Source organism: Sinocyclocheilus anshuiensis, unplaced genomic scaffold (assembly GCF_001515605.1).
Source record: "Sinocyclocheilus anshuiensis isolate Anshui unplaced genomic scaffold, SAMN03320099.WGS_v1.1 scaffold2056, whole genome shotgun sequence".
NCBI classification, from domain to species: Eukaryota; Metazoa; Chordata; class Actinopteri; order Cypriniformes; family Cyprinidae; genus Sinocyclocheilus; species Sinocyclocheilus anshuiensis.
In genome coordinates this window covers 1,077,079-1,090,390 of record NW_015551026.1, presented here as the reverse complement: position 1 = coordinate 1,090,390, position 13,312 = coordinate 1,077,079, and the positions used below count along the sequence as shown (strand labels likewise).

The 13,312-nt window shown below is 35.1% G+C and overlaps 2 protein-coding genes across 2 annotated transcripts in view; one reads left to right on the top strand and one right to left on the bottom strand.

Annotated features, from left to right (window-relative positions):
• Positions 1-9,107, bottom strand: part of LOC107661142 (signal transducing adapter molecule 2-like) — a 12,018-nt gene extending 2,911 nt beyond the window's left edge. The window contains exons 1-13 of the mRNA XM_016450611.1: positions 8,942-9,107; positions 7,225-7,309; positions 6,920-6,995; positions 5,947-6,042; positions 5,721-5,867; positions 3,977-4,046; positions 3,596-3,788; positions 3,344-3,438; positions 3,167-3,249; positions 2,955-3,042; positions 2,284-2,338; positions 2,036-2,192; positions 1,763-1,905 (exon numbers count right to left, since the gene is read on the bottom strand). Coding sequence (XP_016306097.1) covers positions 1,763-1,905; positions 2,036-2,192; positions 2,284-2,338; positions 2,955-3,042; positions 3,167-3,249; positions 3,344-3,438; positions 3,596-3,788; positions 3,977-4,046; positions 5,721-5,867; positions 5,947-6,042; positions 6,920-6,995; positions 7,225-7,309; positions 8,942-8,981 — 1,328 coding nt within the window. The 5' untranslated portion in view covers positions 8,982-9,107. The remainder of the gene's footprint in view (positions 1-1,762; positions 1,906-2,035; positions 2,193-2,283; positions 2,339-2,954; positions 3,043-3,166; positions 3,250-3,343; positions 3,439-3,595; positions 3,789-3,976; positions 4,047-5,720; positions 5,868-5,946; positions 6,043-6,919; positions 6,996-7,224; positions 7,310-8,941) is intronic.
• Positions 9,108-9,523: 416 nt separating this feature from the next.
• Positions 9,524-13,312, top strand: part of LOC107661144 (very-long-chain (3R)-3-hydroxyacyl-CoA dehydratase 2-like) — a 7,941-nt gene continuing 4,152 nt past the window's right edge. The window contains exons 1-2 of the mRNA XM_016450613.1: positions 9,524-9,745; positions 12,981-13,098. Of these exons, the coding sequence (XP_016306099.1) occupies positions 9,621-9,745; positions 12,981-13,098 (243 nt within the window). The 5' untranslated portion in view covers positions 9,524-9,620. The remainder of the gene's footprint in view (positions 9,746-12,980; positions 13,099-13,312) is intronic.

The window sequence follows — 13,312 nt, the reverse complement described above, 5'->3', positions numbered from 1 at the left end:
CGTTTTTTATATTTAAAGAGTTTTTATATTTTATATTATTTAAAGCGAGTTTTTTGGGCAGTGTAGAGTAGGGCTTGTTGTTTGTCATTTCTCCGATCACAAATGCAGATATGGTTTTATGTTTACGCGGCGTGATGCACCGCAACGTGTAAAAAGACAGTATATGATCCATAATTATGTCCCCACTGGATGCAACGAATGCCTCGTTTATAATGGGTTTTCATGTTTTTGAATCATCGCTCCGGCCTGACAGGGCATCATCACAATATGGTAAGGGGCGTAACATTTCCGTCACACGCTTAAGGTATTCGGCCAATCATAATGCACTGGATAGCTGGCCAATCACAGCACACCTCGCTTTTTCAGACCGATGAGCTTTGTAAAAATCGACGCGTTTCAGAAAGGCGGGGCATAGAGGAGAAACAATAATGTACAGTATGTGGAAAATAATGTGTTTCTTGAATCTTAAACCACATAAACACATTTCATTACACCAAATACACAAAATAATGTTCTTTTTAACAGCATCATATGACCCCTTTAATATTAAATAACAATATATTATTTTTATTCAGTTCTATGCAACAGAATCTAATTTAACTTAATTTTTTTAATTATCCAAATAATGTATAGTCCTTCAAAGCTATTATTATCAGAGCATGTGAGCAGAGCATAGCGTCACGAGAGGGTAGAGTCATTTTACCAGCGTTGCCCAGTATAGCTGTGTTACACCGAGTTACAGCACATTAGCGCTATTGCAAACAGGAACAACTATACTACATCAAAATCTACTGTCGGCGCGTTATTTGAGCGGTGCATGATTGTAAAGCACTTTGGGTGTACAGCAATACACAATAAAACACTATATAAATCCCTCATTCATTCATTCATACATACATACATGAGTGGAGCGTTCGCATGGGCCATGAACAACTCAAAGGAATGCACATTCATAAAGCGGAATATTGAGTGGAGCATCATAATTATGATTTTTGCGCAGTGACGACGGCTAGAGGGAGAGTGAAACCTGTGCGCTGAACACGGTGTGTATATTTTCGGCCATATTTCTCTTTCGGACAAAAAACGAAAATGCCATTTCCAGCCGATAATTTTAGGTGGCCGAAATTTCAGTGTATCCCTAGTAGAAAGTCATGCCTGGAGCTGATCCGTGCTGGTCGCTGAGGAAATACATCAACTTCGCGCTGGGGATCGCCAGATCAGCTTTCACCGTGGACGAAGCGGAGTCCAGCCCGGAGTCGTCACATGAGGTTGCCGCAAGCCCGCCGGACGCTCCTTCTTGAATCCGCCGCCCTATACTACATCAAAATCTACTGTCGGCGCGTTATTTGAGCGGTGCATGATTGTAAAGCACTTTGGGTGTACAGCAATACACAATAAAACACTATATAAATCCCTCATTCATTCATTCATACATACATACATGAGTGGAGCGTTCGCATGGGCCATGAACAACTCAAAGGAATGCACATTCATAAAGCGGAATATTGAGTGGAGCATCATAATTATGATTTTTGCGCAGTGACGACGGCTAGAGGGAGAGTGAAACCTGTGCGCTGAACACGGTGTGTATATTTTCGGCCATATTTCTCTTTCGGACAAAAAACGAAAATGCCATTTCCAGCCGATAATTTTAGGTGGCCGAAATTTCAGTGTATCCCTAGTAGAAATATCCATATATATGCAAACAAGGCCAAAGTTGCTTCAAAATTAGAGGGACACTAACAAGATGCCTTTGGATTACCTGATGTAAGTAGGTTGTGCTGGCTGGCTGGTGGGCACTGAATTGACTGAAGGAGGAAGGGAACAGAGAGGGCCAGCTTGGTCCGTAAGACTATATCCCTGTGGAACACCAGAGGACATGTAGGCTCCAGATGGCTGATAACCCTGAGAGAAACAAGAAATTATATTCAGAATCAGAACTCGGATTCAGAATAATGCAAAACAGAGCTGTTTGTGTCACAAAATACCATGGACTGAATTTGCACTAACTATCTATTAAAATGGCAAGGCCAACCTGCATCGTGAGAAGAGTAGGGGCTCCAGGGTAAGTGCCTTGGAGAGTCTGCATTTTGGAATATGCATTGTAAAGTGGAGCCTCATTCATTAGCTGGTTATACAGTTCCAGAGCCTCCAGCACCTTCACATTCAGCTCGGACAACTCTGAGTGCTTCCTGCAGGAATGAGAGAGAGATGTTTTCCCTCATATGCAAAGACTGGAAAACAGCCAACCTAAATTTAGGATAAGTTTTGATTTCAACAAACCTGTCGATCTCTTGTAATTTCTCATCAATCATTGGGTTCATCTTTTCACAAGCATCTAAAAAAGAAAACAATAGATTCAATGATCTTTTGTACAATGTAACATTTGACAATAGAAATGTTTAAATGTGATAAAACACTGTGATGATGCGCTATTAACATCGTAAATCTAGCAAAGTTTTGTATATTTTCCATTTAAAAAATGTAATTTACATTTATAACACTATACTTTGCATTTTATTACCATGGCAGTAAATTGCAGAAAACTAGTTCATGCTGCTGTGTATGTGGTTCTAACACAACGGATGAGGAAATTACAGCAAATTTGACATTTTTTTCTTTTCTGACCAAAGTAATCAATCTCTCAAAATTGTTTTTCTCTTTTGGAAAGTCATAGAAATGCTATTGTGTTTTTTTTTCTTTTGTATTTGAAGCAACTGGGAATGCAAAACTATATTTCACCACTATAAAAGTTTATCCAACTATGACGAATTCTGCTTTTAGGAAGCCTGGAAACGTGAAAACGGTCCATAAGAACAAAGTATACTGGAGAGCCATGTAATGACGTGATATAAAATTACTTGTATTGTCTTTTTTTGTTCATATGTCCCTTTCTTACACATAAATGCGATCGACATTAAACATGAGCAACACATGAAGGGCTTTCCTGGTACCTTCTAATGTGACCAACTCTGGACTGTCAGGTGAGGCATCTGCAGGGTCTGTGTTCTGGAGCAGGTACAGAGTTTTGTCCATCTTCTCCTATAGAGAACAGAGTCAACGATCAACATAAGACAAGAGAACTTCACCAAGAGCCCGTTGATCATATCAATTACATTTCTCCAGATAAGTGGAGATGTGTGGCCAAAGATCAATCAGCACTCACCTCATCTATATACACAGGTTCAGGCTCAGCTTTGACTTCAACAATGGGCTCCTCTGGAACTACTGTCTTCTCTACATACATCACTATAAGAAAAAGAATTCAGGAGATCTGCATGTGCAATTTGAATACAAAAATGCAGTATTCCTGCACAAAAATCCAGGTTATAAAGTGTATTACCAGGGTCTGGTTCATCATTCAGTTTGGTGGTGACAAAGTTTGATGGAAAGAGGCCTACTCCTCGATGATTCTCTCCTTTCCACCAGTTTGGATCACTGTTGGATAACAGCAACATTATTTCTCAATGGACAACTGATATGGGTTATGGGATTTTTTTTTGAATGAGACACAAAATAGTTTAAACTTAAGCACAATATTGATTGTGAAATTGATAAAATTGATTAAAATAATGTCCTTCAACAATCAGTTTACCTGTCATCAAGGATGATCACAAGCTCTCCAGCCTTAAAAGTGAGCTCATTGTCTTCAGCCGCTTCAAAATCATAGAGGGCGCGCACTTTACGTGACTCTTTCCCTCCATTGGTGTTGTAGGGTGGATCAGCTATCATGGTAAGAGGTCGTGTCTCTGCCTGCTGTTTCTGCTCCTGTAAGGACAGCTCAATGGCTGCAACAAGCAAAATAAAAACACTTATTGTCTAGGTAAAGAGGACTATAGTTACAGTGACGCCACAGTTAGAGTGTCAAAGAATTTTTTATGATGCTTCAGCAGGGCCCCAAAAACATTTATCCGATATAAATAAACCATAATAACAAATAATGATATGAAAGTATGTTAGCATGAAGAGCCTTCACCTTTGGCCAGATCATCATCATCAACGGTTTTGCTGGTGGCAGAAGTGCTGTTGGGCTTTGTGCTGGAGCTCTGCAAGTAGAGATCACATAATAACACATCAGAACTGATTTGCAAAAAAGTCACTTTATCTATATAAATTCTATATATAAAATCAATCAATCAATTAAATTCAATTTTACAAATAAATATATACATATATTTAAGAACACAGAACTATAACGCCATCTATGGGTGTGCTATAGAAAAAAATAATAGCAGCAAAAACACTGATACCAATCAGATAGAGTTAACCACTGACTCGGTCCCACAAACCATTTACATAAGTAGGTTTTTGAGAAAACATGTATATGATGACCTTTGAGTGACACAGTAAAGTCTTGTGACCTATTTTATGTTGTCGGTACTCAACAGCTAAAGAAATGTTTACATGCACTTGTCCTTTAGTCAAACAAAATGGTGTAACAACAATATAATAAAGAATAAGTGAATAAATGAAGAACGAAGAAGAATTGAAATCTCATGGTCCGTGAGGGCAGTATGGCAAATATGTGACAGGAAATTCCATTCTGTCTCAGGTTTACACACATGCTTTAGCATTCCAGATGCACTCGGCTGCTTTATTCGCCTCTAACCTAAATGGCTAAAGTGTTATCAGATATGTCATGTGAGAAACAGTGGTCATGTTTAGTCACATGATTAATTCATAAACCATCTCTCATACAGAGGTGGCTGACTATTGTTTATTAACTTTTAATGTTAAAAGTTTAAATAATCTTTAAAAACACATGGCCTTTTTCAAAGATTGACCAAACAAAACGTTAAAAATAAAGAAAAATCACCACAAAACATTATTATTAACAGTAATATTGTTAAATATCATTACAGTTTAAAAGAACAGTTTTCTATTTTACAAAAGTATTTTTTTTCAGTGATGGCAAAGCTGATTTAGCTGGAGACATTACTCCAGTTTTCAGTCTCACGTGATCCTTCAGAAATCGTTCTAATATGCCAATTTCTTGATATGTGCTCAAGAAACATTTCTTATTATTATTAATGTTGAAAACAGTTGTGCTACGTAATATTTTGTGAAAACGGTGATACTTTTTTTTCAGGATTTTTGATGAATAGAAAGTTAAAAAAACAGCATTTATTTCAAATTGAAATCTTTGGTAATATTATACATGTCACTATTAATTAAATGAATGTCCTTGCCGAATAAAAGTATTAATTTCCCTCCAAAAAACAATTACAATAATACTAACAATAATGAAATCTTAATGACCCCAAACTTCTGAATAGAATTGTAACTGTACGATATACAGTTATTATACATTAATTCATAAATTAAACCAACTACAACAAACATACATATACAAAAATATTTTCCTCCATTTTAAAATGCAAACATTTGACAATATTAAGCACAGAAACTCTGAAAGAACATTGCAGTGACCTACACTGCAGACATGGCATGACAACGAGGTGACACAGATACATCTGTCACAGATTTCTGTGACCTACCAATACAGGAAATACAAACAGAATAACTAATGAACTACGCAAAATTAGGATGTAAAAAGTTATCGCTATGAAGCTAAACCCAGCCAAATTACAGGGTCATATACAGTATCTTGGCCAAGTACCAACGGCTGCTGTCTGTTCATCAGCATTTGTGTTTATGGACAGCTGACATCACACCGTGAGATCCAACAGGATCACGTTATTAGTTGATAGTAGAAATACCTGAGGGTTTGCGGTGGGAAAGGCCACTCCGTCTTCTTTGAGAGACTTGATGGTGGCACTGATGAGACTCAGTTGCGGGTCTTTCTGGAACTCTTCGGCCCACTCCACCATCAGAGCCTTGAGTTTCTCAGCAACCTTTGGGTGAGCCTGAGGAGAAGACAATGAGGATGGCAGACATTATCAACAGTATTTGCCTTAATGTGTACAGTGAGCTGAAGTTCCTTACCTTGTTTAACACACTACGAACTTCACTGGCAAACTCCCGTGAGCAGATTTCTAGGTGAAAGATTTTTCCACTGTTTGAAACGCAGGCACCCAGCAACTAAACAGGGAAAATACAGCAATATTTCAGCAACCATTATTTGCATAAAAAAAACCTTTCATGATCAATGAATTTCCAAGACCTTTCCTGTTATTTGTAAATAGTGGATATGTTTAAAAAAAATTGCTTCAGACTGATTTGCTAATTCATGAACAGGTAAATTTAAATGTATATTGAATAAAAGATATTTCCATGACTTTTCCAGGCTAAGAACATTTTATTTAAAAACTTCCTGATACTTCCAGGATTTCTATGACAATTTAAGAACAATTTTCTACACAAACAGTGATTGCACACCTGTAACAATTCTATAACTGTTTGTTTATACTTCAAATGTGTGTAAATGAAATGTGACATCATAATGAAGATTAATAATAACAATATTAATAATTAATTTCTTACTATTACTATTTATTGTTATTGCAGTCTTGTAACATTTTACATAACTGTTTATTCTTTAAATATGTGTAAATTAAATGTAGATACAAAATAAAGATTAATAATAATTACAATAAAAAAATAAGAATTACTGTTACTGTCATTACTGAACGCTTGCAACATTTCTATTTCTGTTAGATTATCTGTACAATTATTATTATTACAACAAATTCACCAATTAAAAAAATTTTAATTCTCAATCTTTGCAGGTTGAGATGTTGGTGAGTCAGAGTGGGAGCCCACAAAGATGCCTGTCACTTCCAGATGCGCTCTGGAGTTTTTAAAGCTTTTACAGTTTTAGTTTTTCTACCCGAGTTTAGTGCGCAGTGACTATTTGCATGCCATACACAGGTTCTTTTTCCCAAGAACATTAACACTGTGATAACTAATATGATCGTTTACTAAACTCTACAATGGGAACTGAAGATGAAGAGCTCACCGTTAATGCATGCATGGCTACATGAGGGACCTTGTGGTTCACACGCTTCATGACTGACCTGAGACAATCCTTTGCACTACGACAGAAAAAAGTGAAAATGACAATAAGGGGCATGAAAATATTTATATTAGGGAGAGACGCACCGTTTTTTTTAGATAAAAATTAATAAAATAAAATAAAAATAATAGAAATAAATATCCAACAAAATGTATCTATATAAGAAGAAAAAGAATGCATACAAGCAACATTAATGTTATTAATTGTTACTAAAGTAAGCATTGAAAACATAGTTGGGAGAAACTCACCCATTGGGAGTTGTCCCGACCCGGTCACAGATATCCATAATGAGGCCCCAGTCCTCTGATGTGTTAGTTTCACTAGTTGCTTTCTCTGAAAATGCGAAGGAATGAGCATTCATACAAACAAATTCAAATGATACTCTTAAAACAATATTCTCAAAGGCCATAAACACACAATACTGAATAGAACAATTAGTATATATACAAATATAAAATAAAAATAAAAAATAATAATAATAATAAAAATGAAACAAGTGTGAATATGATCAGATTTACATCCAAGGTATTGAAGAACAAGATTTTAATAAATGTTTAGTAAGCAAGAGGCTTATATGCATGCTGTTAAACAGACAAAGTAGCCTGTTTTGCCTGTTATTTTGCATATCCAGCTTGTCTCGACATGCACAACAAGCATTTCTATGATAACCCACTAGTATAGATTATTTTACCCCTCCTTCAAGAATAAAACAACTGGGTGCATTTGAATGACTAACTCTTAATGACGACAGGGAAATTTGCATTGCAACATCCAGCAAAGTACAGCTTGAAATAAAATGACCAATACTCGAGTGCTTTAAACTCCTCCACAGAGGAACACACAGTGTCACAAGTTCATACACACTAAGCTCTCAAAGGACAAAACTATGAAAAACTGGAAATTGATTTAAAAAAAAATGCATTTTGATATAACATTGTATTAGGAAGGTATATGTTAGATTCATGTTAGATTTAAGTTTTTTTTTTTTATTACATTACATTTTGTTAATTAAATGTATTTATTGTATTATACTATGTTATATGAATTATATTATATTGTATTGTATTGTAATTATAGTATATTATTAGTAGTTAAAATCATGTTTAAATATCACGGCATATATAGGAAATATTTTGTTGAGATAGTGAATTGGTGGGTTTTTGTTAAATGTGAGCCAAAATCATCACAATTAAAAGAACCAAAGACTTAAACTACTTCAGTCTGTGTGCACTGAATTTATTTAATACACGAGTTTCACAATTTGAGTTGAATTACTGAAATAAATGAACTTTTCCACGACATTCTAATTTATTGAGATGCACCTGTACATGTTATTGTGTGTTACTTTTGACAAATGAACTCCCATTACTCATTCATGCTTACTGGAAATTGATTTAAAAAAAAATGCATTTTGATATAACATTGTATTAGGAAGGCATATGTTAGATTCATGTTAGATTTAAGTTTTTTTTTTTTATTACATTACATTTTGTTAATTAAATGTATTTATTGTATTATACTATGTTATATGAATTATATTATATTGTATTGTATTGTAATTATAGTATATTATTAGTAGTTAAAATCATGTTTAAATATCACGGCATATATAGGAAATATCTTCGAGTTAAAAAGCTTTATTTATTGAAATAATAAACATTTTGACATTTTAGTATGATGAACTCCGTACAAACAGCTCAAAAAAGTTCTTTTTGACAGACTGGAAATGTTCAGTGTTCATCTAAAAAGTTCCAGAAAAGTAGAACAATTTTGAAAGTATGGTGTCCGTTCTGCTAATTACGTTGGACAGCTTTAATAGTTAAATCCCAAAATATAAGACATATAAGGGATCAGACTAATAGAGGAAATAAACAGAAAAAAACTAACAAAAACAAAGATCTTGAGGATCTGACATCGAGCAGTGCGCTAAATCGGCCCTGACAAAAACAACACTGTCAAACTCACCCACATCCTGATCGAACGGGTTTTGGCCAAATAAAGGCATTTTGAGACCTTTTCCTATCTATTAAAGGTTAAATTCAAGCGTATTATCAACGTAAATCGATGATTTGTCGTTCTCTCATCCATTAAATTGCGTCCACTTCCACCAGTTGCTCTTCCGTAAACTTAGTAAGCAAACGCAATGCCTGTCAGAAATCGCTGACGTGTCACAATAGTCAAATGATTCAAGATTTTAAGTTATATTTAGAATTTATATGAATACTACAAAAATTGAAATGATTTCATTGTTTGTTTTTTATAAATCTATATTTCCGAAAGGCATGAATGTTGAGTCATTTTAAAGACCAGTGCGTTCTGAGCACGAGACCCGCACTGCCATCTAGCGACTGGAATTGATGTTTCTGAAATTTCTGTAACACAAAATCAACTCAAATATGATAATTTATGAACATTATATTTATCATTAATACAAAACACTACAGTTTTGTTGTTATTGTTAAACATGTCCGTGAATAAGCGAATCTAAACTGTAACAGAGTAACACACAAGACATCATTTACACCCGGTACTCGCCAGGGGGCGCTCCATTCATAAGCACCTTCTATACATGTCAAGCAAGGCCACACGCCTTTATTCACCGGGACCATTTGGATGATCCAGTCTTTCTAATGGTAGTTCAGTCATGTCGGCACCTGCCATGGGGACCAGAAAAACAGCGCACACTGATTCCAGTAACAAGAAGAAAAAGGGACCCGGAACGCTGGCCATCGCATATCTGGTCATTTACAACGTGGTTATGACAGCAGGGTATGATGACAATCAAATGCTCTTCCGTGCTCTCTCTGTTCGAGCGTGTGACAGAATGAATGGTTAGATTTCAGACAGCGTGCTGTATCTAAGTGCTTGACAGATTCGCGGTTACCTCCCCTTTGAGTTTATATTGCATGATTGAACACAGTTTGTTTGAAATGAAAATAAAGAAAATTTGTTCCGAATATTTTGCTAATGCAATGCAACGTAAATCCTATTAACGCCTGTTAAATACGCCATAAACTCTTCTGGGCTGCTGGTTGACAGAGATCATTGGTTGCATGAATGCATTGTTCTTATTTTACATTTAGATGACATTAGTGGACGTACGAGTGAATTTATTGTCTTTGTTTGTTTAAATGTAGCAATAGTTCAATAGGCAGAAGCTGATGTGGTTAAACTGTGAATAGAAGTGCACTGCCCTTCGTAACCCCGAAACTGTTGCACAATTATGTCCGATTCGGTAGAACCTATCTATGTCTTAATCACTCTGGGTTTTGAGAAGGGATGCTGAAACAATAAATACAACATTTGGAAAAAAAAACCCATATAGATTAATTTAAATAGTGATAAATGGCTATATTTGAGTAAAATAGAGCTAGTAAAATATTTGAGATGATTTTTGTTCTCTGTGAATTCTTTTCTGGAAAGCAATTTGTAAACATTGTTTTAAAAGGTGCTAATTTATGTAAATGAAGCGTTGCTTATTAAAATCGATTTTTTCTGCACATTTGAAACGTTAAAAAAATCCTCCTAAAATCGCTTGAATAATAATTCAAATCTAAGTCCCAACTAAAGAACACAAGGCAATAATTAATAATAATCTGCAATTATTGTAGATTTCAGTCCTTGGTTTCAGTTATTGCACTCAAACAAAGCAGATTTAATCGATTCAAATATTTTTGAGCTGAGTATGACTAGAAAAAAAAATCACTACAGACGTTTACATAACTTTTAAGACTTCATATCCTTGCTTAATGCATTGTTCTTATTTTACATTTAGATGACATTAGTGGACGTACGAGCGAATTTATTGTCTTTGTTTGTTTAAATGTAGCAATAGTTCAATAGGCAGAAGCTGATGTGGTTAAACTGTGAATAGAAGTGCACTGCCCTTCGTAACCCCGAAACTGTTGCACAATTATGTCCGATTCGGTAGAACCTATCTATGTCTTAATCACTCTGGGTTTTGAGAAGGGATGCTGAAACAATAAATACAACATTTGGAAAAAAAAACCCATATAGATTAATTTAAATAGTGATAAATGGCTATATTTGAGTAAAATAGAGCTAGTAAAATATTTGAGATGATTTTTGTTCTCTGTGAATTCTTTTCTGGAAAGCAATTTGTAAACATTGTTTTAAAAGGTGCTAATTTATGTAAATGAAGCGTTGCTTATTAAAATCGATTTTTTCTGCACATTTGAAACGTTAAAAAAATCCTCCTAAAATCGCTTGAATAATAATTCAAATCTAAGTCCCAACTAAAGAACACAAGGCAATAATTAATAATAATCTGCAATTATTGTAGATTTCAGTCCTTGGTTTCAGTTATTGCACTCAAACAAAGCAGATTTAATCGATTCAAATATTTTTGAGCTGAGTATGACTAGAAAAAAAAATTTTCATAACTTTTAAGACTTCATATCCTTGCTTTCCAGGCCTGGGGATGGGAGTCGTTCTTCTGCAATTGTTCTTTTTTTTTGCAATTCGGTTGACTGTAAGTGAGGAACCTGCTTTTAACCAGTTTATTAACTCGAGCTTTTGGAACCAACTGATTTACTCAAATGATTTGAGAGAGCGCAAGCACAAGAATGATTTGAACTTCTCAATGCGGCATCTGCAGTAACCAAACCGGGTTTGCTACATTTTCTCAATGTTTTGAAATATCGAAGTTCTGTTCAGAACTTTTTTTAAATGAAAAATAAATGCTCAATACTAGAAGAATAGTTTTAACGTGGATTATTGGAACACTACAATTAGCTCAAGTCTATATTAAATGATTGTTTAACTTACTTTGTCTGTGCAGCGTCTCTCTACTATGGCGATGCTGAGGTTTGTACTTACTTAAGAAACAGAAAGAATATGCTGTAACTTTTACGTTTTTAAGCTGATAAATCACAGGACAGCGATTACAATAATTTTCTTCACTCCTGAATGTTTCTATGTGCGCGCGATCTGTGCGAGCTTGTGTGTTGTGCGCGCGTGTGCAACAATGTAGCAGCACATTAGTTTAGAGCGGAGATGAATTACCTGTACAATAACCTGTTTAAAATGTGAATTCACCCAGTCAATATTGAGTATCCACATGCTTCAATCAAACCTGTTTGAGATATAACGTCCATCGCCGTCATTATAACCTTCACCTGCTTTCTGATTTGAGTGAACCACATATGTGTTTAGATAGCTAATGATGTTTAATGCATGAATTTTTGATAAAATGCAGTTATATTATGGGATGTTGGCATTAATTGTGCTCGTGATGGTCCAGACTGCAATCAGGAATAGTTTGATGATGCAATTCAGTCGTTGCTTTTCAGTTAAAGACCATTTCATGATATCTCACAGGGACACTAAACTTTGTCCAGTAGTGTACTATGTGCATTATTTTCAATTCGAAATTACAGTACAGTCCTGTGTCTTATGTTTTCAGTTAAAGACCATTTCATGATATCTCACAGGGACACTAAACTTTGTCCAGTAGTGTATGTACTATGTGCATTATTTTCAATTCGAAATTACAGTACAGTCCTGTGTCTTATGCGGATTAATTTCTTGGCTTTGCTTCACTTAATTCAGTCTGATTTTAAAATACTTGCTGTTTGTTTTTGGTGATATTCAGATAAAGATGATGTGCTTCTGTTAGTAACATGGTATTGATGCTCTTCTATCTTGTCTTCATTTTATACCAAGAGCTGCACATAAATGACTATGACAGATAAAAGAAGTTAAAACAGAAAAATACATATTTTGAGAAACTGGAGTGTATTCACAAGCTCATGAGTACATTTTGCATCAGTACATGCATACAATGCACATATATGTGCTGTAATAATAAATGTGCTGTATGTATTTGAATGAAACTGTTAAAAGCCACTATTTGCCGTTAAATGCTGTGTTGTAAGAGATTTGCATGCAGTTCCACGCCTGTGTGCATTGCGAAAATGCCCTCCTCTCTCAAAGCAAGGACGAGTGGCACTACAGAGTTACTCTACGAATCTTTCCTATCTAGATGGCTGGTCATTGCTGTTGGTCTGGTTCGAGCATACCTTGCCAGAGGAAGCTACCATGGTCTTTATTACTCGATAGAGAAGCCCCTAAAATTCTTTCAGACTGGTGCCCTCCTTGAGGTGAGAGTTATGGGAGCTATATTCATGTAAATTAATTCATAATTATTAAATTATCTACTTTAAATTGTAAAATGTAGCTCATATATGACTGTTTTTATTGTATTTTTTATCAAATAAATGTAGCCTTGATGAGCATCAGAGACTTAAACATTAAAAATATTTTAAAAAATCTTACCGTCCCATAACTTTTGAATGGTAGTGTATAAAAATAAAA